Source organism: Myotis daubentonii, chromosome 20, assembly GCF_963259705.1.
Source record: "Myotis daubentonii chromosome 20, mMyoDau2.1, whole genome shotgun sequence".
Classification (NCBI taxonomy): Eukaryota; Metazoa; Chordata; class Mammalia; order Chiroptera; family Vespertilionidae; genus Myotis; species Myotis daubentonii.
Window position 1 is genome coordinate 9588982 of NC_081859.1, and position 27913 is coordinate 9616894.

General features: G+C 41.5%; 1 protein-coding gene across 11 annotated transcripts in view; it reads left to right on the forward strand.

The window, feature by feature from the left end:
• ESRRG (estrogen related receptor gamma) overlaps nucleotides 1-27913 on the forward strand; it is a 461433-nt gene that overhangs the window by 394659 nt on the left and 38861 nt on the right. For all 11 annotated transcript variants that reach the window (XM_059677800.1, XM_059677802.1, XM_059677808.1 and 8 more), the window contains 2 exons: nucleotides 14226-14336; nucleotides 18191-18352. In XM_059677800.1, coding sequence (XP_059533783.1) covers nucleotides 14226-14336; nucleotides 18191-18352 — 273 coding nt within the window. The remainder of the gene's footprint in view (nucleotides 1-14225; nucleotides 14337-18190; nucleotides 18353-27913) is intronic.

Below are 27913 nucleotides of genomic sequence, written 5' to 3' on the forward strand. Positions count from 1 at the left end.
AATAAATGTTAACTATTATTATTATTATTATTATTATTATTATTATTAATGTTACTCACTGAAAAATAAGAGAAAAAATTACATATAGTTGATATACACGTTGGTGGAGTGTGTGTATGTGTGTATGTGTGTATGCCACACCCTCTACCATTGTAGCTTGAATGAAGTTCTCTCTCCAACACAAATCTGATCAAATCATTCATTTCTCTCTCCCTCACTGACACACACAACTTACCCCATCCCTTAAATTCATCTGTGGCTCTTCCCATATTTTAAGCTAAAGCCTCTGTTTCTTTGAGTGGTTTCTCAAGATCGACAGAACCAGGTCCCTTCCTTCATTTCGAACCTCTTAGCGTGTCTTTCTTCAAAAGTCTACGTTCCCCAGTTGGCCCCCAATGGCCAATAGAACTTGGTGCAGTGATGGAATGTTCTGGAACTGCACTTTCCAATATGGAGCCCCTAGGCACATGTGACTATGGAGCATTTGAAATGTAGCCAGTGGAACTGAGAAACCGAATTTTAGATTTTGTTTTCATTCATTTACATTGAAATGAGAATGGCTACATGCTGGACAGCAGTGCCAGGTCCTCTCTACACATGCTCCTCTGTTGCTGCTGTTCCCTGAGACTAAAATGCCCTTCCATGCTCTTCCTCTCTCTATGTGACTTCACATCTTATCTCCATGAGGACCCCAATACTTCCTTGACTTCACCAGAGAAGTTAAATTTTCTTCTTCACACTCCTCCAGGGACCAGGCCCATGCCTTGACTGGAAAGTACTCATTATGCGGCTGTAATTGTTTATCCATATGCCTGCCACCCCACAGACTGTGAGCCTGGAAAGGGCACTCTCATGTTGCCCCATCCCTACCCTGAGACTGGCACAAAATAAGCACATTATATACATTTGAATAAATTGAATGGACAAATATATTAGGACAAAGATAAGACCAATCCCTTTTATTTTTTCAAGTATGTTTGATTGATTTTTTAGAAAGAGAGCAAGGGAAAGGGAGAGAAGGATATAAATACTCATGTAAGAAACATTGATCAGCTGCCTCCTGCGTGCCCCCTACTGTGGATTGAGCCCCGCAACCTGGGCATGCGCCCTGACCAGGAATCAAACCGGTGACCTCTTGGTGCACGGAAGGATCCTCAATCCACTGAGCCACACCGGCCGGGCCAATCCCTTTGACATGTAATAGAAAATTAAATGTGTGTTCCACTTGTTGTTGTTGTTATTACTATATTGGATGGGACACATTTAAACATTTTAGAAATGCAACAGGGAAACTCTCTAGGTAGCCAGTAGCTCTACCCTTTATCACAAACAGGGTAGAGATCCAAGAGGTCAAAAGGCAATGCATATCCTTAATTCATCAACCTGTCCCTCTGTGGTATTTGCAGTACATTCAACACTAGGCCTTGTATAGCTGTAGCACTCCTGATGCCCTGGCCAGATCAGATCCGGTCCAAGTCATACGCTAGGCAGATGCAAACATATGCCGCTGATTGCAAAAAAATTAAATTTAGTTACTGTTTGGATGCAGAAGCCTAAGCCGAGACTCACTTATTTTGGAACTGACCGCATTGTAATGGTTCAGCCATCTGTCCCACGTGTGAAACATTCAGCGCACATAGGCCGGCGGCATTGACATTGGCGGGCGGTGTTGGCCAAAGTGAATGCAAATGCTTCATGTTCACAAACAGAAATTGGTTTAGAGCTCGCTGTGCTGTTCTCCCTCTCCCTTCACCCTCCTTCCTTCCCCCGCCCCATCCCTGGCTCCTTCCACTCCCAAGTCCTCCGTGAGGCATCAGAAAAGAGAAAGAAGCGAGCCCTGGCCGGTGTGGTTCAGTGGAGAGCATTGGCCTGTGGACTGAAGGGGCCGGGTTTGATTCCGGTCAAGGGCACGTACCTCGGTTGCAGGCTTGATCCCAGGCCCCGGTCTGGGTACATGCAGGAGGCAACCAATCCATGTGTCTTTCTCACGCTGATGTTTCTCTCTCTGTGTCTCTCCCCCTCCCTTACACTCTCTCTAAAAATCAATGGAAATATATCCTTGGGTGAGGGTTAATCAAAAAAATCTTTAAAAAAATAAAAATAAAAGTGAAATGAGGCCACTGGGCCAGCTAATGGCTCGCTCAGCTTCCCCATCCTGATTGTGGGGGAGGCTCCCTGGTCAGTTTCAATCCCTTTCAAGCCTCATGCTGTGACTTGGAAGACTGAGCACGAGCCCCTCCCTCTCTGAAGCTGGACCAGGGCCCTTTGTTTTGTTTTGTTTTGTTTTCACACTGAAAATAAAGCGTTCACATGAGCTCCTTGGCAGAGGGAGGATTTGGCAGTCTTATCAGAAGAAGAGAGAGGCGCTCTGAGGATGAAGAGTCCTTGGGTGACAGAAGTCTTGATTACTTTGGGCAGGAATGTGACGCGGTGGACACAGGGGAAAAGCAATGGCCACGAGGCATTTAGGGAAAACCCACGCAGTAATCGTGTTATATGTTGCTCTTCATCTTTCTCGGTGAGCCCACTGACCCCAGGGAATGGGCTTGTGGAGGGCGGGGGGTGGGAGGGAAGCAATGTAAGAACACATGTGCTTCTCCAGAGGAAGTGGCTGTAGATAATCCCCGGCTGCTCTTTGCATGGGCTTTGGGGCAGCATGCGTCAAAATATGCATATGGACCTGGCTAGCTTGGCTCAGTGGTTGAACTTCGATCTATGAACCAGGATGTCATGGTTGGATTCCCAGCCAGGGCACATGCCAGGGTTTGCAAGCTCAATCCCCAGTAGGGGGCATGCAGGAGGCAGTTAATGATTCTCTGTCATCTTGGATGTTTCTATCTCTCTCTCCCTCTCCCTTCCTCTCTGAAATCAATAAAGATATTAAAAAATATGCATATGGAATAGGGCAGTCACCCTTGTATTTATTCTGTGCTACTCAGGCACCCAAGTTGTTGCAGATTTTTTTTTTTTGATTCTACCATTTTTCTACCAAAATTATGCAAAGAACCAATGCTGTGAATACTTTGTTTTCCCCAATCTGGGATTGTAGAAAATAAAATCTTCACTTGATCCCAGAGGGCTTTGAGGCAGTAGAAATTCAGCATCCCAAGAAATCAGAAGTTGAGATAAAACAGCCAGGAATGCCCTCAGTTTTTTCACTGATTTGCACTTGAATGGGCAGATAGTTAGGCTTTGTTAAAAGTTATTTGTCTCCAAGAATTGAAGAAAGGCACTAACAGCATAATAGACATAAAATCTGTGCTGTAGCCTTTCCAAGAAATTGACATTTTATGCATTTTTGGTTAGCATTTTATTTTAAAAACATATTTGAGACTTAATTGTCTGAAATAATTGAAATAGGTTTTTTAGTGTCCATTCTTCTCAGTAAATTTCCTGAACATATTTCATGGGATGGGAAAATAAGTCTAATTATGATGGGTCACATAATAATAATATCCATCTCAGACACAAATCCATGTTTTCTGTGATTAAACATTGCTTCATGGGCTCCATAATGGTTTGTTGTAATCATACTGGTTTCCTTTTTCCAAACGTGTATTTCAAATACTTACTTGGAACACAATGCCCCTCTCGCCTTTCTTAGAAGGAGAGGAAATAGATTACCCATTCTCACACAAGTCCTTGCAGCATTCTTCCTGGAGTGGTTTATAGAAATGCCACCTCTACCACAGTCCACTCTCTGCAGGATGGATGAAGTGGTTGGTTGCCCGTTGTGATGGGACAGGTGCTAGAGATGCCCAGGTTCAAAGTATCTTCTCTACCAAGACAGAGTCCTGAGATTCCTCCAATAGAGACTAATTTCTTTGTGTTGCAACTTCACATGTTCATCCTTCCTGGGAAGAAGAAAAATGAGGGCGGCCGAAGGGGAATCTAGATGTACTGAATGTCAGCTATGTGCCAGGGACAGTGTGAGGCCCTCCAAGACAGCGGTTCTCAACCTGTGGGTCGAGACCATCAGAAAACACATATAGCATATCAGATATTTACATTACGATTCATAACAGTAGCAACATTACAGTTATGAAGTAGCAACGAAAATAATGTTATGGTTGGGGGGTCACCACAACATGAGGAACTGTATTAAAGGGTCGTGGCATTGGGAAGGTTGAGAACCACTGCTCCAAGTTGTCAGTGAAATGTGCAAAGGCCACAATGTGAGGAAAGGGTAGAGCTGTGATTCAAACTCAAAACGGTGATTTTTTCCAGTTGACATTATTGTGAATGGAGGGATCAGCTGATTTCATCAGCTGGTTCCAGGATGCTGAGAGCTGTGGTCCTCTGGTGGGATGGAGGCAGAGGACCACTCTTAAAGGTGGAAGGGAGAGAAGAAGGTTTGTGAAAAGTCTTCCCTCTAGACTGGATGGCTGGCCACACAATAGAGCTGATGGAACCATTGAACCAATAGTTATCCGTGGACATTTTGCTATCCTTCAACTATTACAACTTGAGATACTATTCAAAGAGGTATTCAGTAACATTACTGTTGTATTAAAAATAAAATGCATTCATTTATGGAATAGGATTTGAAAAACTAAAACTCTAAAGTATGATAAAAGTGCATCCTTAATGCAATGGGAAATACTCAGAATAGCCGACATTTTTTGTACTAGAGACAGATTCTCTCATTTAATCATGATGAGCAGCTGAAGCCCAAAGCGATGAAGATCTCATGTCTGGGAAGTGAGGGAGTGGGGATTTGATCCTGTTTCATAAAGTTAAACTTGCAAGCCACCAGTAAGTGTTACCTTTACACCCATTATAAGAGGTTTCCCCTGTGTTTTAGGATTTGTACCACTATGAGGACTCACTCCTTGTAAATCCTAGAATTTTATTTAAACTTACATATAGTTCCTTCTGATTTCAAATCTGCTAACTTTATCAAGTAACTTTAAACTCAGTCACTACTCAAACTTTGCAAAAGTGTACAACAAGGTGGTAGGATTTGTAGGGACACAATTAGAATTCAGGCAGGGATTTACAGTGGGCCATTATCAGAATCCAATCTTCTAGGCAGTGGCTGGCCTCATTGTCAGGCACGGTCCAGGTTAAAAAGACAGGGTTCGGGGAGGTGGGGGCGGTATCAAGGTTGGAATGATCTTTTTAATGCCTTTAAAACAATGGGTCTATATTTCCATTTAATTAAAACAGTAAAGTTGTGCCTCAGACAGATGGAAGGCGCCAACAACTATAATTGATTTTGTTCATTTTCTTTTTTAAAAGAAAACTCACAATTAACAATAAAGGACTGTCCATTTTTGTTAAGAAGCTAAACGACAATGGAAAGAAGACACATTACTGCAGCCCCTCTGTGCGTTAGTTGGGATGACATCGTGATTGTTACTCATCTACATTGAGCAACCGGAACAATACCAGCTTATTCCGGGGCAGTTCTTTATCTAACTGATTCCTTCTTCTTCCTCATAATGCTGAACTGCAGACAGTGCCTGGTATGTAGGAAGGCAGCCAGGTGGTTCTGTTGCCCGTGTGCTCACTGTCACCCAGGAACCCTGTCAGGGATGGAACCTGCCTCAGTTTCCCTCTTTGTGAAACGGGAAATAGCAATTCCTGTCTCTCAGAGTGGATGTGAGAATCTGATGATGGAAAGTAGGTGAACTGCTTCCTAAATCACAAAGCAGAACACAGGTATTTTTTCCAATGATGGCCTCTGAGACGTGTGACCAAGATGGCAGCTCCATCCTGAACTTGCACTAACTCCAGTGTCATTAAAATCCATTGAAAAAATCCAAGTTCAGGATATGGAAAAAGAAAATCGAAATCAGTTTTCAAATGGGGCACTTGGATAATATTGCTTCCAGGTAGTACTCACCTTTTGGCGTCTGGGGAAAAGAAGAGATGAAAATGAGAGAGGGAAAGACAAAAAAAGAGAGTGAGCCATATGTTAAACATAAAAACATTAAGCTCAAGGCATTACTGAAAACTCTAATACAGCGTGAGGCAAAAATAGGTTTATCATTGTCCCTATGGAGGAGAGATAGAGAGAAACACCTATATGAGAGAGGAACATTGATTTGTTGCCTCCCATAAACATCCCAACGGGGGACCAGATCAGCGACTTGGGCATGTGCGCTGACCAGGAATTGAACCTGCTGCCGTTTAGTGCCTGGGACAATGCTCAACCAACTGAGCCACACCAGCCAGGGCATTGGTTCACTTTGTTCCATTTCTGGCACAAAAAGACAACCGAGGTTTATGTCCTACTTAGAGTTGGCTGCTTCTCCAAGGAGCTTTAGTTCTTTGTGGTGGAGAGTGGCATTAAGAAGCCAAGATCTAGATGTTCTTGATATTGAATGTTTGTTTTGTTTTGTTTGTTTTGTTTTTGTCATTTTGGAGTCTTTTTTAACACCAACAATGAGTTCTCTGATTCTCCAGACCCCAGCTGGCTGTTCAACAATTCAATTCAATTCTGACACTTGCCTCCTAGAGTTAGCATTGGATCCCACAGGTTAAGGGCTTAGTCCCACAAGACTGTCCGCCACTGCCAATGACAAGTTCAAGTCCACCCATATTTTTGACCCAGCAGTTATAAATGGAAGATTCCCATACCCACTCCTTAATTTTAATAATTTGCTGGAGTGTCTCACAGAATTCAGGAAGGTACTTCACTTATTATTTTAGTATAAGGGATGCACCTGAAGAACAGCCAAAATGAAGAAATGCATAAGGCAAAGTTTGGGGGAGATTCCTTAGCTCCTGTGTCCTCTCTGGGCACATCATTCTCTGAGCATCTTAGTGTATTCATCAACTTGGAAGCTCTCCAAAACCTCTGTTGATATTTAGAGTATTTTATGGGTTTTCCCATATGAAAAAGTTGTAGAAGAAACAGTAGCCCATGGAGATAAGATAACAGCAGCATAATTTGCAAGTTTGCTAAACTCACACAGTACTGATTTCAGATGCTAAAATCTCCAATGATCCATGTACACCATTGAATGAGAGCATTAGACTGAAAATAAAGGTGGAATCACAGGTGGAATCCACTTAGGTATTGGTATTCGTTCAAATTAATTGATGATTGAGCTTTAGCCAGGGGAACACATGTTAATGTCCCATGCCTACAAAGACGTGGAGGAATTCACACAACTCTCTTTGATGCAGTTCATGCTTACACTGTTGCTGCTAACATCAGATTTTACTCTGCTCAGAGCTTGTGCAGTTTCCAAAGATGTTTAATGAAAAATTAGGATTAATGGCTCACTGTAACCTTTCTAAGTAGAATCCTGCTTAGGAAATGGACACATCTCAGCAATAACATACTATTGTGTGAACACTAACTATCATGTATTATGTTCCTAGCAAGCCTACCGCTATCTCTGCTATAAAAAGGTTTATTACTAAGCAGGGCAGACACTGTACATGCTTCTTGCTCCATAGTGGTTTCATTTTAGATCCTTTTGCTTTTGTCTCCCTCTGAATTGTTGTGTTTAAAAAAATGTGAATTCTCTTCTGAAACTCTAAATATAAATGCTCCCAGAGCCGAAAGGGAGACAAGCCTTCTCTTATGACAATTAGTGTCCTTATTTTTTTATGTATTCATTTTTGGGTTCATTTAGTCTGGCTAAAATTGCATACATATTCATGTTTCTTAATAAGAACCAAGCTTTACTCTTGGTTGTTTTTCATAAATTTGTCCTCATAAGCGGTTTGATAGACATGCACTTTAACTATTGGAATGAAAGTTCACACAGAAGCCTCGGGACATTGTTTCTTTTCTACAGTTCACTAATCCCTCCCCCAAAGTCCACATGCTACTTTACCAGAATACAATGAAATCGCTACTGTGTGTGTGTGTGTGTGTGTGTGTGTGTGTATCTTTATTGATTTCAGAGAGGAAGGTAGAGGGAGAGAGAGAAACATCAATGATGAGAGAGAATCATTGATCAGCTGCCTCCTGTATACCCCCTACTGGGGATGGAGCCCCCCACAACCCGGGCTTGTGCCCTGACTGGGAATCGAACCTGTGACCTCCTGGTTCATAGGTCAGTGCTCAACCACAGAGCCAAGCCAGCCGGACTATCCAAATGCCTTTTTATTTTTAAACCCCAGATTCAATTCAGTTACATAACAGAATAGCCATTCACTACTCATTGGTTGTCTTCATCATACCTGTTTATTAGGTCATATTTTCCTCTCCTTGGCACAAACTAGTCTATATGTTATAAAATCAAATCTGAAGCTTTGTATTATTTCTCATACTTCATCTCCATGGCGATGTGCAACAGGCATCGATCTTTCTCTAATGCGGTAATAAGCTAGAAGCATTTTTCAAACACGGACACTTTGTTTGCTTGATTCTCGTCAAGAACAAAAGGAAATGCGTTTGGCCAAGGTCACCGGGAGGGGAGCGCGAAGACCTGTGCCAGAAAGCCTTCTGCCCTTCTGGTTGATGAGTGCCGTCCATTTGGCTCTGGTCTTCCCTGATTTAAAATATGAAGTGTGTTGATGCTTCCAACTGCCAAGGCAGTTGTACTTTGAGTCCATGGGTCAATTCCATCATTTTAAGTACCGCATTTCATTCATAGAATCTCAGAGCTGGAAGAGAGCTCAACACGTGATCCAACTCATTCATCTGCTTCCAGCCAGGAGAGCAATAGAAATGCCTCAGCAAGGGAACGGCTTTCTTCATTTGTCAGATTTCCCAAGGATGGGCACCTATGGTCTTTCTTGCTCAATATTCAGTATCTAAATCTAATTCTCATCAGTCAGTTTTTCTTAGGATCTCTCTGAGGGATTTCCAGAAAATCAAACGCGGTTTCCTGGTATGATGTTCAGGAAGCATATTGAAAAAAATTAAATTCTGCTGTTGTCCTTTTCAACATCTTTTCAATGCTTCCTGCTATTTTGTTGTCTTCAAGTTTTGTATACCTTTCTTTTTTAAATTTCTTTATTGATTAAGGTATTACATATGTGTCCTTATCCCCCCACTGCCCCCCCCCCCCCGCACTAATGCCCTCACCCCCTGTTGTCTGTGTCCATTGGTTAGGCTTATATATATACATACAAGTCCTTTGGTTGATCTCTCCCCCTTACCCCCACCCTCCCCTACCTTCCCTCTGAGGTTTGACGGTCTGACCGATGCTTCTCTGTCTCTGGATCTGTTTTTGTTCATCAATTTATGTTGTTCATTATATTCCATAAATGAGTGCAGTTTTTGTATACCTTTGTAAAGTTAGAATATAGTAGTATATTAAGGAAAACAGTACACAAGAATTATTGACAAGAGGCTCCTACATTTTTGTGTATACATTTTGGGTTTAGTAGAAGTGTCAAAAGAAAAGCAATCAAATGAAAAACACCTGATTAGTGCATGGCTAGAAAGCACATTGTAAATTTATTATTCACTTCGTATTTCTGAGTGCCTTCTAAGTGACAGGCATGTGCATGGTGAGTAATATATAATTAATACATATACCAAAATCGTTTGGTTGAATTTTAATCTTTCAAACCTATTTCAACTAAAGTATCTTTTCTTACCATGCCCTCAACCCTCAATTTTTTTGTGGAATTAATATGAATATGCAAAATAAATAAAATATCTTTACGTTTCATTTTAACCCAGATTGCGTTTCAAACATGTAAATAGACCGTATAGGCAAGAACGAGGAAGAGAAGGCGGTTTGGGAAATTGCAAGGAGATTTTCACTGGAAATTCTACCTCCTCTTTCATGAGGGCATCCCACATGGAGGCTTTCCTCCCAGGACCTGGTCTTGAGCTGCCTTGTGACTGGAAAAGTGCTTTTGTCTTTCGTTGGCACCATTAGGATGCAGTGGTACCTTCCACCTTGTGGACTGTTTTACACCTCCTCTTCTTACCCTCCTCGTAACAGCAGCACACCAGGTGGTGTACCAGAAACTTCACGACCTGGTTCAAGTCCAGGCTTCCCATCGATGAGACCCGGCATATTTGGCATCTGGAAATATCACTAGTGTTTTCTGTATTCTTCCATACTGTCTTTGCACATCCTCATTTAAGAAGAAATGTATGGACTGTGGACTCCACCAGGCTCGCACTTTAATGCACAGCTTTCTTCTTGGCCTCGAGAGTATGCATTTCCCCAATGTTTATTATTATTATTTTTAAAGATATTTTCATCGATTTCACAGAGAAAGGGAGAGAGAGAGTGATTTCACATCAATGAGAGAGAAACATCATCGATTGGCTGCCTCCTGCATGCTGCGTGCTCCACGCTGGGGATCGAGTCCACAGCCCCAGGCATGTGCCCTGACCGGGAATCCAACCGGGACCTCCTGGTTCATAGGTTGAAACTCAACCACTGAGCCACACCAGCCAGGCAGTTTATGAAATTTTTAATAGGCAAAAAGAAGGAAAGAGAATACTTCCTTTTAGTTTCCTTTTTAAAAAGGCAGTCTCTATGTTTAGCAAATGCAGGCCAAGCATGCTCTCTCTCGTTCTTTCTGACATCACACAAAGTAAGAAATAGTGCCCTTCGAATGGGAGATTTCCTTTAATTACATCGGGAAGCGATAGTGGTCGGTATTGCATGTTTAATGTAATGTTCTGCGTGCCCTTTTTTCTTTCTTTCTCCCCGCCACCCACCACCCCTTCACAGCTACCTCATCTTGAGCAGAAATAAAAGGCTCAGGGCTTGTCAGCATCAGTTTATAGATAGCTGTTTAAAAATAATGAGATATTGGCTATTGTAAGGCTCAGGGCCGTCTTGCCAGACTCATTTATTTCCATTCACCTTTTGTCAGAATCACAGACAGAAGACATTCAATTAAAACATGTCACCTGTTGCAATGACCTAATTTGTACTCCTATGTGTCATGGATTAGGGCTCTGTGCTTCTGAGGTAGTGCTTTTACCCCCCGTGCAACAGTGTGTCCCCTGTAAAACACTTTGTCTGGTTATTTCAAGTTTCTTTTTTTTTAAAATATTTTTATTGATATCAAAGAGGAAGGGAGAGAGATAGAAACATTAATGATGAGAGAGAATCATTGATCGGCTGCCTACTGCACACCCCTACTGAGGATCGAGCCTGCAACCTGGACATGTGCCCTAACTGGGAATCGAACCATGACCTCCTGGTTCATAGGTCCGCGCTCAACCACTGAGCCATACCGGCTGACCTGATTACTTTTATTTAATAAAACTCTTGATTTAGTAGTCATTCACTTCATTATCTTTTTTTAAAAGTATTTTTACTTTAATGTGACTCTGCATCTTAAGTATTCAGGGGGAGGGAGTTGTCTTTGCAATTCATGTGTACAGCAAACCTTTGTTTGGGAACATTATCTAAGGCATGTTTTTAATTTGGGAAAGTAGGCTAGGATATCCTGGGCAATTCTCCGCAGGGAAGGTCTTTTGCTGTTCTCTGAAATGCCTCAGACTTTGCACTGTTAAAAATGCGAACAATACTTTTGACTTTGGACTATATCATATAAAAATTTGCATTTGGGCATAAAATGCAGACTTAAAATTAGCTGACTTAGAAGCCCTGGTGCTGAACTGCTTTACGTCTCTTGGAGTTTATTTGCCTCCCAGCATATTTTTTCCCCTCCTTGCCCTAGTCTTGCGTTCCCAATTTTGTAAATTCTGACAGTGTGTGAGATTTGCAATTCCCTTGTGGCCACGTGGGCTCACGCAGTATTTGAGAGAGGCAGCAATGTGGGAGGAAATGCTCTACTTGTAGGCAATGCCAACTATTAAAATCTTTTAGTAAAAAAAAAAAATAGTAAGGGCAGTCTTCACCTGAATGGAAAATCCAGATGCTTTAATTAACTTCAAATCCTGTCAAATATTGGATACAGTGGGTATCTTATTTCCTCAGAGAAAACTTATTTTTAAACTTTTTCCAAACTGGCTTACCAGTGACATCGAAACAGAAGCTGTTTGTGTTTAAGATTGTAAAGATGTGAAAAGATGTGAAATTGCCCTTTTGTGGAAATATTTGGATTAGACTGGTGTTTGTTTAGAGCAAATCTGGATTTCTCAGGTCCTGATTGCAAATATTGTTATTTTGTTTGTTTATTTGTTTCTGCTAAAATAGTTTGAGGCTTTTACATGTACCAGGTTAATTGGATAATTATCAGTTCTCTTCTCAAATTTGTATTGTGTGCCTTAAAGCAAACTCGGGGAAAACATTCTTCTTTTTGATGGAATTTGGGTTCATTTCTCTGTCTATTCTAAAGTAATCACTTACATAAATGATATTATTACTGACAGGAGTGAACAGTAAATAGAATGGGATACCAAATAATTCTATAAATCACTTAGGCATCATAGAGTATCATTATTTGGCTTGTGTTTTTTGAATTATCTTACCACTCCATCATACCCCAAATCTGTTTACGTACAGAACTGAGGCAGGGTAGACTGTCAAACTCCATGGGGATGGATTTTCAATAAATAAGCATGTAAAATATCTTTAAATAAGATAATATAGCAATATTTCAACAAAATTATGAGATAGTGACAACTTTATTTTCCTTGGCATTTTAAGGTTTATAAAATATTTTAGTATTACATTTGTATAATATCCAATTGCATTAATATATTAATATAACATTGGATCATCACAGCAAAACTTTGGAGAGGATATTGTCTTTCCATCCATTCTATATGTGGAAAAGGAAATAAGTTAAGGAACTCATTGAAGTTTTTTAAAATATTTATTTGTCTAAACCTGCTTCACTGCTCTTGAAGTTGTCTACTGATTTGAGTTAAATTCTGCTTTGATGTTTCAATATGGCATTTCAGGTTTTGTTGAGAAACCAGTGTATGTTTGTGTGTTTCACTAAAAGACCATCAACTCTTAAAGTATTATTTATTATTAAGGCAATATAAAAATACTTTTCTTTATTGTATGGACCACTAATAATCCTTACCTTTTGTGTATATATACTGACCTTGGGGATTTACCTAGAGATATATCAGCCTTTCCCAAACTGTTTCCTGTACCTCAGGTAACCCACAACTCACATGTCACATGGTATTAATAATATTCCCCAAACTGGATCCTTAGTTAGATTGGTTTGCAAAAGCACTGCCTGGGCTGTGTCTCCCTCTGAGAGTTCTGCAGAGGCTATTTGCTTATTAAAGGCTCTGAGATGCCCTTCAGTAAAATAATAAAACTGATGATGCTATTAAACCAAATCTATTTTGTACACAGTTTGAAAAATGCCAAAATATGGGTTATGCATTGCTTGGTTGAATTTATTAATGGAGAATGTTACACGGTTTCATCAATTAAGATACAGTCTACTACCAAAAAAAAGAGGCTCTCTCCTCATTCTTACTCCCGAGTAACCTTGTTTTGATAATGGTTTTATAAGGTCCTGTTCTAAACTTTACAGTCCCACTGGAAACCAGGTTGTTAATGACAAGCTCTTCCCCACCACTCCCTCATATAAACAAAACATTACTTTTCATCCCTTTCCTTTCCTTTCTGCTATTGATCTCTTAACTCACAGCCAGAAAAACTCCCTGCATCTTGACCCCACCCATCACTCTTTGGGAAAAGGTTTTACAAAAGCCCATCTACTTTTGCCTGCTTCCTAACTTCCCCTCCAGCTCTGCCCTGCAAACTTACCCCTTCTTACCCCTAGTCTGGATCCTTTCAGGAAGCTCCTCTTTCCATCCTGTTGGTTCAGTCAAAACCAACTCCCAGCTTTCTCGCATTTGAAGGAAAATACAGATGTGTCCCAAAATGTAGCTAACACTCTCCTTCTGAGACATGTTAATATGGGACAATCCTTTCATCTCATCTCCATGGCATGTAGGTACTTTCAGTGCAATTCAACTCTACAGTGTCTTCTGGTAACCCCAGGGTTGGGTAGCTGGCCGACTGGTCTACCTGATCCTACATATAGAGCTTTCAGGGGTAACTGGTATAGAGGTTACAAATGGCCATTGTCTTTAATTTGAGAAACAGTTTCTTTATATTAATTCACATGAAACGTGCCCTTTCTTTGACGTGTACATATCACTTTGACGGCCTTGCATAAAATGTCTATCTGGTTTATTATCCTCTCCTAGATTTGGTTTCCAATTCCTAGCAATCTTGGTGTAGCCACCAATTTTTTTACATCCCTTTCATACCCCTTCACCATTCTGCGTGGACTGTCCATTTCCCTAGCACCCATGGGTGATGCTCTCTATGCATTGAATTGGTTTTTGAAGAGATCTACATCCATGCTAAACATGTGACTGTCTTTGCCCACAGGAGTGCGTCTTGACAGAGTACGTGGAGGCCGGCAGAAGTACAAGCGCAGAATAGATGCGGAGAACAGCCCCTACCTGAACCCCCAGCTGGTTCAGCCAGCCAAAAAGCCATGTAAGTACAGCAGACATGTCTGGCTGCCCAGCACTCAGAATCCCCCCCACCACTCCCCCCCTCCTGTTGGCTCCCTGTATCACTTTGGCATGCCCATCCCTACTGACTCCAAGGAGGTTTGTCATTGTTGGGGGGCCATGGCTCCAATCCCAAGGATTGCCTGTGAGAGGCAACAGCCACTCACCTAATGATCTTTTTCTTTCCTATGGTTTTTCCTCACTCTGCCCTGTATTCGCCTAGTCATTTTGTGGAAGCAGAAGCACATTAAGGCATTGCTTATATAGTGCGGTTTTACATTTACTGGTTCCTTTTATTTTCAGAGGTACATCAAATGGATCATACTGTGATCATTAGTTCATTGGAGCTGTTAGTTTCAGATTTCACAAGAAAGTGATTTTTGTAGTTGTCGCTAACTAAATGAGTTTGACTGCTCAACCTCCCCATGAAAATACATTAGGAGCCTCATTAATTTGGAGCTAGAGAAGGTTAACACACTAGCTAGCAATAGATTAAAACAAGAATGGGCCCTGCTAATAACAAGCATAGGTTGATGGTTCCGTCTCAGGTGTCCTTATGGGCATCATGAATTGTTTTTTAAGAGCCTGTGGCTTCCTAATGCCAGGTTGCCATTGGAAGGGGTGATGGTATGGTGCTAAAATGCAAGCCCCATTCTCTTTGCCATTAAGTAAAAGAGCTAGAATATAGATCGAGGCAATAACTGTATCCCATTTTCTGAAAAATCAGTTCACAGCTGCTCTGCAACAGCCCTAGCATTTTAGGGGGTTTATGCAAAGAGTTCATATCAGGCACTGAGAAGACTCTTGGTGTAGACGGTGCTGGCATTCAGCTTTCTTTGTCTCAGGAGACATGCCCAGCACGCACTCACATTGATAGCAGTTCCAGAAAAGACACGGGTATTTTGTTACCTGCTTTCAAGGGAAGAGAAAAAAGCTTCTGCTTCTAATTCAGACTGTCCAGGAGGGGTCGCTGCTGCGCACCGTACAGTGAGCATATGGGGATGGGTTAAATAAATAAAACAGACCCTGAACTGTAAACGAAAGGACATTTCAACGATGTCAAAGGGAAAGCAACCAGTTTTACATAAAATTAAAGCTTAAGTGAACATATGGCATAGTTTCCTTTTGCCTTTCCAAAAAACATTATGTTGATTATACCTTCAATTGTCCAATCTGGCATCTTCTCCGCAGCCTGCATAAGCTCCTTGGCATTCTGCAAATACAATCCCGGACTGCATTAAGCAGATTTTGCACATTATAATAAAAAAAAAACTTTCTGATAATACAATAAAGTGCAATAAACACTAATGCTTAATTTCATTAGAGGTTTAGTTTGCCTGGATTCGGTAATACACAGAGTGCGCATTTCTCATTCATTTTATGCAAACATTGACCAAAACCATTGATAAGTTCCTCTCCGGAGAGAAAAATGCACACTGGCCTACGATAAAGGAACGTCTATGGTTTGGGGCGTAAACCTGAGGAACTGGAAAGTGGCATGTCAAGTACCTTTAAGGAGATTACAGCAATTTCACTGAGCTGCATTTGTCTGAGATAAAGAGGGTTCCTAATAAATCATTACTCATTATCTCAAGGCCTCTGTGTTAATTTTCCTGAGTCCATCCAATTAGTGTGTTTTGGTAACAAACATTTATAAAACTTAATTTTCAGATCCTGTTGGATAAGTGTCAGGAGACGGTGCATGGGCCGTCGGCGGAGAGTGGCTGGGGAGATTTCTGGAGCCTGACTGGGGAGCGCAAAAGCCCCCGAGTGGAAATTGGGTTCTATTGATTCTAATTAGGGAAACATTAAATAAGATTTACCTAGAAGCAGTGCTGCGGGCTATTCCGTCTTCGGAATGATGGGCGTTTCCAAGCTTCCAACCCATTTCTCTGACCCCGAGTCCAGTGCCCCTTGGCTTGGGGGAAACAGGCAGCATGTTTCCTGTAATAAATAAGAACTGGAGTTCCAGGGTTTCCTTCGGTCCGTGTCTGTGCCCTTTATCACTGCATTTTCCTCTAGTCTGGGAACCCAGTGGTTGCTGAAGGTTTTGTTGATTGTCAGAGCGAGGGAAGTGAGACTTTTCTAAGTGAGACTAAACCTACAGGGTGTTGTTTCTTAAGCACACATGGGAAGCCAGTGCCATTCCCTGCAGATCCTACAAAGTAAAAAAAAAAAAAAAAAAAAAAAAAAAAGAATCTCTATTTAACTTTAATGTTTACCAGAAACCGTGGCATTTTGGGATATTTTCTCCTAAATCTGCAGTTACATGATAATTGAATATTACTGCCAATGAATGGTTTTCTGTTGATGATTGGCAATATATGTAATTCCTATGGGAGCTGTAATAACATTTTAGGATATGTCAGGAAAAAATGCTTTATAGTTTGGATGCATCTTGTTATCATGTTAAAGGCAATTCAAAGAATGTTATGTTTTCAATTCAAATGTATAGGAAGTCTTTCAATTTGGGTTAAAAAGTTATAGTGAAAGGAAAATGATATAGTAAACAAAGAGGAAACTAGCTTTGCTCACAAAAATCCCATTTAATGCCCCATTTTTTTCCAGAGTCATATAGTACATAGAACATGGGAATATTTATTCTTACCCATTTCCATCTCCCCACTTAGCAGAAAGTTCAAAAATCTAAAGCTACACACAGACATGGAAAATGGGGCCACGCAGAAAAACCATTCCATCCGGGAGCCTTTACAGCCCCCTCCATAAACCCGCACATGCCCCCGGGCAGTAAAACACATTTGATGTGATGCTTTTCATTTGTCTCCAGTGTTTATTTTATGAAGGTTTTTAAAAACATAAATCATAACTTTCAGACAGATAAATCTGAACCAGAAAATGAACTACAGACAACAGATGAAAATAGAGGATTGAAGAATTAGACACTCCATGGAGAACACATTGTACCATTTAAATAGAACTATTTTTCTGGAAACTGATATTGTCTGTATTGAGGAGATTGGCTAGTGTGCAGGGATATGGGGAAGGAAAAAAGTTCCTATTTAGTGCATCCCACAAAGATAGAGTTATTGAGTCCCTAATTCACCCAACCAGGAGGGCTCTGACCATTGCTCTACTTTAAAGGAATTAAGACAATTAAGGACTTTCATGCCCATGATGACTATGGGCATTGGTAGTTCTTTGCCTTCCACATTATATTCCAGATTTCAGTGCTTGACTGTGCATTTTTTTTGTTTGTTTGTTTTTTAAATATATTTTACTGATTTTTTACAGAGAGGAAGGGAGAGGGATAGAGAGTTAAGAAACATTGATGAGAGATAAACATCGATCAGCTGCCTCCTGCACACTCCCTACCAGGGATGTACCAGCAACCAAGGTATATGACCTTGACCGGAATCGAACCCAGGACCCTTAAGTCCACAGGCTGACACTATATCCACTGAGCCAAACCAGTTAGGGCTGACTGTGCGTTTTTTATCTTAAAGTTGTTGTCTATGACTTAATCTGCTTCCCCAAATCCCACTTAAGACTCAATGCGTGAACCCAAAGGGCATCTAACTTCTCTTATCAGTTTGCTACAAATGTTTTCATTCCAGGAGAGAGGCTGCAGTCCCACCAAGGCAGGTAGAGCAAAGGAGAAGACGAAGACAGGAGCGCACCTGTTGGGACTGCAGCTGCTCTGTCTTGCTCTGTGTGTTCCCGGAAGCTGGTTAATGTGCCTATAGGGAACCTTAAGCAGAATACGCTGGGTTTCTTGTAGGCGATTTGATTTCCTGTTCAAAACCCAACGTGCTCTGAGTTTGTAAAAGAAGGATGATGCTACTAGTGATCTCGCAGTGCTCTGGTCTGATCCTGCAGATAACAAGATTGTGTCCCATTTGTTGGTGGCCGAACCGGAGAAGATCTATGCCATGCCTGACCCCACCGTCCCCGACAGCGACATCAAAGCCCTCACCACGCTGTGCGACTTGGCCGACCGAGAGCTGGTGGTGATCATTGGATGGGCCAAGCATATTCCAGGTACCTTCTCTGAAAACAAATTTTTTTAGAAAAGAAAAACATTGTAGTTCATGCTCTAGGTCAGTGGTTCTCAACCTTCCTAATGCCGTGACCCTTTAATACAGTTTCTCATGTTGTGGTGACCCCCAACCATTAAATTATTTTCGTTGCTACTTCATAACTGTAATTTTGCTACTGTTATGAATCGTAATGTAAATATCTGATATGCAGGATGTATTTTCATTGTTACAAGTTGAACATAATTAAAGCATAGTGATGAATCACAAAAACAATATGTAATTATATATGTGTTTTCCGATGGTCTTAGGCGACCCCCGTGAAAGGGTCATTTGACCCCCAAAGGGGTTGCGACCCACAGGTTGAGAACCACTGCTCTAGGTGGTATATGTACATTTGGGCAAATTCTAAATTTTCTCTTTGGGATTGTTTTTTAACATTTACCTTTGTTTGTTTTTTATTATACTTAATTTAAAGCTTTGCTGATCTTCATAGAACCCTAAACCTTTTTCTATCTGTACCAACTTGAACTCTTGTTAATTATGTTTTCCTATATGGAGGTACTATTGCCAATGTAAGATAAAGACAATATAATTTAAAAAACAACAATACAGTTCTTTATTCCTTTTAAAGTTCTGAGCTTTCTCCTAAAGAAATGCTTCTGCTTTTATTTTCATGGTAAAAGGTGTTTTTGTCACCCATAGTCTAATGTAAATTCGTTTCCTTCTTTTTAAGAATAACTCATTTTGTTGTTCATGGTGGCTATTTATACTGTTTATTCACATACTATTCATATTCACAAGCTTTGCTTTGGTTTACAATGAGATGTCCACCTTGAATTTATACAGAAATTAATGAAAAGAAATGTTACATTGACATCAGGAATATTCTCCTATGGTAACTTCAAAGCAGTCTTTTAAAATAGCCTTTTCCTTTTCTTTCTTGATCCATCCTGTCATATCAAACGTATGCCTAACCACAGATTCTGAGAAGTCTAGTCATCTAGAATTACTATTTTTTGTTTGCTTGAGTGTTGATCTTCAAATCGCTTATAAGGAAGTTTTTGAATGGTGAGCTGGGCTTTTCTGGTTACAGTTAACTTATTTCTGTCTCCTTAAACTAGTTTGTCTTTATGCTTTGAATGCTACAGTAATTTCTTTAATCAAATTGATGGAAGTCCCTTTCCCAGCCCACACTGAAACCAATTTATTGGTCATGATACGCCAGCTATGTTGCTAACAGTCGTAACGAACTGTCAGGCAGTATCGCAGGGAAGCTAATTTGAAGTCATTAGGTGTGCAGCGCTCAGGCGACAATTTGTTACAGTGGTTAGCGACACAGCTGACGTTTCTGAATGGCTTTGTTCGGGGCTGTTCTCGATGAGGCCAAGCAAATTGTAAACTAATTTAAACATCACTCTGTATTATACCGGCTACTCTGTCTTACACTGTTTGCTAATAAAGCACCCCAAATTAAGTCAAAACTAGTTAAATAGGTGAGCTGAAGTGTGTTCTTCAGACGATACCTACACAGGGGTCGCTGTGCATACAAAAAGCGTGAGAATTGGATCATATGGATAGGTGGCATTGCATTGGGGTTGTCATCACATCTATATGACTTTTAGGAAAAGCAAAAAATATTACACACACACACACACATACACGTATTGTGTTAAGACATTTGGGAATAGTGGCAGCGGCCAGTCAAGTCTGGGGGGCCAGTCAAGTCAGACTATGCTTGAATGATAAATATAAACTTACCCAGAAGGAAAGTGTTAGGAAGGGTTTTAGAGCCAAAAGATATAAGTCTCACATTTGGCCCTAACCGGTTTGGCTCAGTGGATGGAGCATCAGCCTGTGGACTCAGGGGTCCCAGGTTCAATTCTAGTCAAGGGCATATACCTTGGTTACGGGCACATCCCCAGTAGGGAGTGTGCAGGAGGCAGCTGATCAATGTTTATCTCTCATCGATATTTCTAACTCTCTATCCCTCTCCCTTCCTCTCTGTAAAAAAATCAATAAAATATATTTAAAAAAACAAAACAAAACAAAAAAAAGACTAACATTTGTTGAAGTTTCCATAGATACTTTTTTAGATTATCAACACTAATAAAAGAGAAAAATGGTAATTGGCGTACGAGCTACCCTTTTCATTGGCTAATCAGGGCTATATGCAAATTAACTGCCAACTAAGATTGGCAGTTAACTGCCAACAAGATGGCGGTTAATTTGCATATGTAGGCACAATGCAGGGAGGCGAAAGGGAAAGCAGGAAGAAGCCCCCTGCCACTGACAGTGATCGGAAACCCAGGGGGGAGCTAAGAGCTGGGGGGCAGGGCAAAGGCGGCCCTGGGGCCGCCTTTGCCCTGCCCCCCAGCCATGATCGGAGAATCAGGTGCCTTTGCCGCCCTGGCCAGTGATAGCAGGAAGTAGGGGTGGAGCCAGCGATGGGAGCTGGGCACGGTCGAAGCTGGCAGTCCCGGGAGCTAGGGGTCCCTTGCCTAGGCCTAAAGCGAAGCCCACGATCGTGGGGCCGCTGCAGCTGTGGGTCCCCGCTGCCCGGGCCGGACACCTCAGCCAGAGGCATCAGGCCTGGGCAAGGGGCCGATCCTACGATTGGAGGGTGATGGGGGTCAACGCCTGAGGGCTCCCAGTATGTGAGAGGGGGCAGGCTGGGCTGAGGGACACTCCCCCCCGCCACCCAGTGCACCAATTTCGTGCACCGGGCCCCTAGTATATATATATATATATATATATATATATATATATATATATATATATATATATATATATATATACATTTATATTTATATATTCTATCATTTTCTACATACACATATATACTCGCGTGTTGAAACTGTCATTGCCGCATGTCCTCTGGGGAGCAAAGTTGAGCTGTCTCCAACTGAGAACCATTGTTCCATCCCAGGAATTGGTTATTATCACCCTTAATTCACAGATAGAGAGATCTGGGGCAGAGAGAGGGGAAAACACGAACACAGTCCACAAAGGTACCCTGTGCCTCCAAAGCACACATTCAGCATTGCTTCCTGGAGTTGAATGAGGATATTTTGGTGTCCTGGTTGAAAGAACTATCCAATATAATAAAACCCTAATATGCAAATTGACCGAACAACGGAATGGCCAGTTGCTGTGATGCGCACTGACCACTAGGAGGCAGGCGCTCAATGCAGATGCTGCCCCTGGTGTGCTCCCATAGGGGAAGTGCCGCTCAGCCAGAAGCCAGGCTCATGGCTGGCGAGTGCATCAGTGGTGGCGGGAGCCTCTCCTGCCTCCGCTGCAAGCAGGTGGTAAGGAGCAAAGGATCCCGGACTGCGAGAGCCCCAGACTGCAAGAGGGATGTCTGACTGCTGGCGTAGGCCCGATCCCCAGTAGGCGGACATCCCTCAAGGGGTCCCGGACTGCGAGAGGGCGCAGGCTGGGCTAAGGGACCCCCCCATCCCCATGTGCACAAATTTCATGCACCAGGCCTCTAGTTTCAAAATAATAATGATGATACTGTTATTTGCATGAAAGTCTATGTCACCATGACTTCAAACCACTATGTTTCAGAGAACTCTCCCCAATTCTCCCTGGTGTCAGGGAAGTGTTAAACCAGTATTTGGGTGTGGTACAGACATCCCATGATAGGGCCCCATAAAACTCAACATCTCCTTCTGACGTTCCCTGGTAAGAAAAAGTCAGCGATGAATTGTGGGACCAGTCATGCATCGAAGTAGAAATGTCAGCTTACACAGGAACTTGCCCCCATAGAAGGGCTCTGGTGACTTTGGGGAAGACAGTCACTTTAAATAACTATGAGTAACAGCAGTTGCAGTGGTGGAAGCAATTACTATACGATTATGTGTTCAGTCTTAAATGGGGGCTGAGCATTAGTGAGCACTGGCGTTATTCTCTCTGTGTAGTAAATGCCAGAGCCGGTCACTGTGGAGTGGTGACTCACAGCCCGGGTTTTTGTGACACCCTGAGGGGGCCTTAAATGATTGCAAGGAGCCCAGCACGTGTGGCTCAGTGGTTGAGCATCAGCCGATGAACCAGGAGGTCACAGGTTGATTCCAGGTCAAGGCACATGCCAGGGTTGTGGGCTGGATCTCCCATAGAGGGTAGGGTGTGCAGGAGGCAGCCGATCAATGATTCTCTCTCATCATTGATGTTTCTATCTCTCCTTCTCCCTTCCTCTCTGAAATTAATAAAAATATATTAAAAAAAATAAATGATTTCAAGGAGTATCTTGGTTTTTCAGAAAGAGATTAGCAAAATAAGAATCAACTGAAACTCTCTTTTAAAAATATATACCTGGTATATATTTTTAGATATATTTTATTGTTGAAAGTATTACAGATGTCCCTTTTTCCCGTTGACACCCTCTACCCTGCACCCTTTCCCCCAGGCCTTCACCACACTATTGTCTTTGTCCATAGGTTATGCGTATATGCATATAAATTCCCTGGTTAATCTCTCCCCACCCACCCACATCTCCACCTTCCCTCTGAGATCCTCAGTCTGTTCCATGGTTTTATGCAGGGGTCCTCAAAGTACAGCCCGCGGGCCACATGTCAATACAAATATTGTATTTGGTCCCGTTTTGTTTTTTTACTTCAAAATAAGATATGTGCAGTGTGCAGAGGAATTTGTTCATAGTTTCTTTTTAAACTATAGTCCGGCCCTCCAACGGTCTGAGGGACAGTGAACTGGCCCCCTGTTTAAAAATTTTGAGGACCCCTGGTTTTATGTGTCTGGATCAGTTTTGTTCATCAATTTATTTTGTTCATTAGATACCACGTGAGAATGAGATCATGTGATACTTGTCTTTCTCTGGCTGGCTTTGTGCCATGCAGGGTTGGGGCAGAAGGATGCTCTGCTCTTGGAGTGCTGGTATACCTTGGGTTCAGGGATGCTGGGCACAGCAGCCATGGCAGTGTGGGCTAGGGGTGCAAAGACAAAGAGATTATGAAGATTAAAGTGGCATTTCTGCCTTGGTGAAAGTAAAATGGAGTTCTCGATAACATGACCCAGACCTGATAACTGGGTCAGAGCCAGAATTTAAGCCAAATCAGAACTGAGATCTCACCAGTCTTGGTCTTAAATTAAGAACTCTTAGCCCTCGCTGGTTTGGCTCAGAGCATAGAGCATCACCCTGCGGACTGAAGGGTCCCGGGTTCAGTTCCAATTGCAGGATCTGCCAGTCGGTGATTCTCTCTCCTCATTGATGTTTCTCTCTTTCTCTCTCCCTTTTCCTTTCTGAAATCAATAAAAATATAATTTAAAAAGAAAAGAAAGGACTCTTTTTTATAACACTAGAGAACCCCTCTTTTCTAATATACTAAAATGTAAGCCTTTTCTCTCTATATCCTATCCTATTCTTAGTTTGTGCAATATGACACACAGAGAAACACACATACTTTAAAATGTATTTTTATTGATTTGAGAGAGAGAGAGCAAGGGAAGGGAGAGAGAGAAAAAGAGAGAGAGAGAGAGAGAGAGAGAGAGAGAGAGAGAGAGAGAGAGAGAGAGAGAGAAACATGGATGTGAGAGAAAAAAAATGATCAGTTGCCTCCCATATACACCCCAACCAGGGATCAAACCAGTAACCTGGGCATGTGCTAGTGGGAATTGAACTGGAGACCTCTGGGTGCACGGGGCGATGCTCAACCAACTGAGCCACACCAGCCAGGGTGACACACACACACTTTTTAAAGATCAAGTTTAACATCCAAGTGAAGTTCTGCCATCTTCCTGCACAACTGAGAATGTACTCTTTTGCCTATTTGCTTTTGCTACATGAAAAAAGTGGAGAATTCAAAACAGAAACTCACTGAAAAATACAGAGTGGGCCTTTTCTTTTTTAAATCAGTAAATAGAATTAGTTGTCTTACTTAAATAAATCACATAAATGGAAGAGTGTGTTATGAAACATGACCATACTTTATCTAAAGGAAAAAAAAAAAAAACAAGAGGGAGAGAGAGAGAGGGAGATCACAAGGGCTTTAGAAAACGCTTGACTTTCGCCAGAGGAGCATCAGGGCACATGAACAGATGATGGTGTCCTAATAGCCCTTCTTAAGAATGACAGGGCCCCGCCATTAGCATCCTTTTATATCCTTAGAAATTGCTCACGCCTCGCTTTTCTGGTTCCTATCTGCCTGCCTCTTTTTTATTTCTCTTTCAATTCCGGCCGCGCTCGGATAAGCGCGTGCTAACACAATATGATTGAGCTGTAAAAGGGAACGCTGTCGCCCCTAATCTCCTTTATGTAGATACGGAGGCTGGCGCACTCCACTTCATTCTCCTGCCATTGTCGGCCTGTTTGAGAATGGGCCGCGGAGTAATGGAGGCTTGTAGATATCAGAGCTAGGTTTCTCGGGGTGTGATAAGACGATTATCGGCCCTGCAAGTCAGATCTGTGACTGTGCTCTGCCGTTGATTAAAATATTACTATTTTCTGTACCTTGGTTACAAGAGGCAGCGGGTCCTGAGTCAGGTGGCCCTTAAGAGAGCACAGCCCGTATGAGCTGACCTATCTAAGTGGCTTAAATACATTCATGGATCTCGCCTGACAGTTTTTAGCAGCATAGGGAGGTATTTGAACAGTTAAGTGAATGAATGCATTTTCGACAGTTTTGTTCTTTTTCAAATAGGACACGTTACTCAGATAGGCTTGTTTATGTTGAACATGACAAATGAAATGATTACCAGCTAAAGAAGGGACACTCTGGTCAAGTTTGGGGCCCTTTAGTCACATCTTTTAAGTCGTGTCTATTGTAATGACAGCAAACAGAAAAAGAAAAAAACAACACCTATAATTTTGCTTCAGACAAAATGAAAGCAGGAAATACTAAGCTCTAAAAGAAAATCACACCAGGAAAATAATGTGATAAAACAGTCTTTTCATAGAGTTATTCACATTATAAACAGAAATCTAAAGTATAAGAGCCAGTATTTTCCATTTATTCTGAAACATATTTTGTGAAAACCTTAGTGGAAAAAATGGCTCATTCATTGGCTTTTAAAATTTCTCAACAGAAATATTCAAACTTTTCTAGAAATGACAGAAATCTTCAAAGAACATGGGTAAACTACTTCTCCATAAGGGTATACATTTGTGCGAGAATAATTTGAAACATTTGTTGCTAATAACGCTGCTTAAAGATACATTTATTGTTCTGGAGCATTTTATGTAGAGGCCAATTTTTAAGATTATGTCATCCTCCAACCAATGTTGCAGAAGAGTTTTTTAAAAAATTCCCATTACTTATCTTTTAAAAAAAAATAACTGATTTTAGAGAGGAAGGGAGAGGGAGAGAAACATCAATGATGAGAGAGAGTCATTGATCAGCTGCCTCCTGCACGCCCTCCACTGAGGATCGAGCCCACAACCCGGGCATGTGCCCTGACTGGGAATTAGACCGTGCCCTCTTGGTTCATAGGTCTACGCTCAACCACTGAGCCATGCTGGCAGGGCCCCATTACTTATCTTAAACTGGTAGCACCATTAAGTGATTAGAATGTGTAAAAAAGTACAAGAAAGAGTAGTGGAAATAATTATCTTAAGGTTAAAATTCCACTTGTAACACAAAACATGTTTCCTCGTGTGCAAGTATGTGATTATGGTTTGAAGTGTAGAAAACAGGGCACTGTTGACTAAGAGAGTTATATATAAATAGCACCTCATAGTCTATTTCTGATTGTATCATTGGCATTTGATAGATTTTTATTGATTAGTGGACTTAAAAAATGCACAGAACACACTCTTCCTTGCTCCTGAGCTCCCACCTTCCACCCCATCTCAACTAAATTTACACGTAGTTGTAATTTCTGTTTTGCTATGGAAGAATTTAAGTGATTACAGCTTCTTTAATCAGGATTAATTTTCCTTTTGTGCATGTAACTGAATGGTTTCAGAACTGTGAAAACTTTTAGAAATGTGGAGAAAATAGACATTTAAGACCAAAGCCCTGGCACTTAATACTACTTACCTTATAAGTATATTCGACTACCAAATAGTTGGAGGTTCTATTTAGTGTATCTGGTGGTTGTATACTTTGTACCTGGAGCTGCGGTTTGTAAGGGTAAAAGGATTCTGCAAGTACCATCAGAAAACCTGAGCTGCCCTAGTTGAGTAATTATTTGGAAATTATTAATGGCTGTAGCCATGACTTACATTATAAAAATCAAATGGGGAAATGCACGTAAGTATAATTATTTGCAAGTTACCAAGCATGTTCTAAACATAAAATATTGAATGTTCATTTTGGTCTCTAAGATGCTGCACAAAGGTTGTCATTTTGTTGCAGTTAAAACCAAGTGATCCAAAAAGCTAGTGTTCATAAGAAAAGCCATTTCAAAAAACCTCAGAATAAATACTGGTTGTAATAGAAAGGGGGTGAGCTTATTAACCAGGAGGAGCTGGTATGGATATTGCCATCATTCTGTCCTAAAGAATTTAGCCCATCCTCATTGGCCAAACCGAAAATAACGAATGCTTATCAGTTTCTGAAGCTATAACTGTGATATGGACATAGACACTACTATGTTGGGGAATATTTTGTGGAAACAGTAATCAGAAATATCTCCTAAGGACGCCTTCATTTTCTATAGCTAACCTTGCCAGAAATTTCAAAAAAAAGAAAAGTATTGACAAGTTTCAACAACAAAGTTTCCAGGTTTCTTAGACACAGACCTGGCTTCAAGAGGCACCCAAATGTTCTTACAGATGCTCACAGAGATCTGTCTTTACCTCTCAGTGTCATTGTTTGTGTGACCCAAGTCACCGTTCTGTGGCCATGCTAAATTACCTGCGCCCTGTGACCTCTATTCCAGTATTACTTCTGCCATCCACACATAGCCATGCCTTTGTATACCTCTGATCGAAGAGGAAGCGTGATACCATAGCAATCATGGATACATTTTAAGAATGTGTCTGCCATGTGTCTATACTACACTTGGTACTATAGGAAATATAACAGATACATGTGATGTGATCATGCATCTATGTCTTCATAAATACATGTACATGCACTTACTGGTTTATGAAGCACTTTCAAACTTTTAGTTGGTATCTATATATACAAAAGGCTAATATGCAAAGCGTCCCCCTATGAGGTACGCTGACCACCAGGAGGCGGCGCAGAACAAAGGAAGGCTCTGGCTGGCAGCTGGAAGCACCAATTGGCCCTGATGGCGGGCCAGGCCTAGGGCCCCTGCCCATGCACCAATTGCGTGTACCGGGCCTCCAGTCCACAATAATCCTGTAGGTATTCTGTAGGTAGGTTTTATTCTTATTATCCCCACTGGATAGATGAGCCAACTTGAGAGTCAGGAAGTTTGACTCACATTATTAATCCTGTTACTCAAACCCACAGAACACTTCAGTGACTATGGTTAACTGCATTATGCCTTCCTTCCATCTCCTCACCCACTTCCCCCACGTTCTCTGCCACTTGTACCACACTACTGACCTGCCTTCCATTATAAGTCTTCCTGGATGAAACATATTGTCCTATCTTTACATGTTGTCTATGATAGTGCTCTCACGCTTACAAAA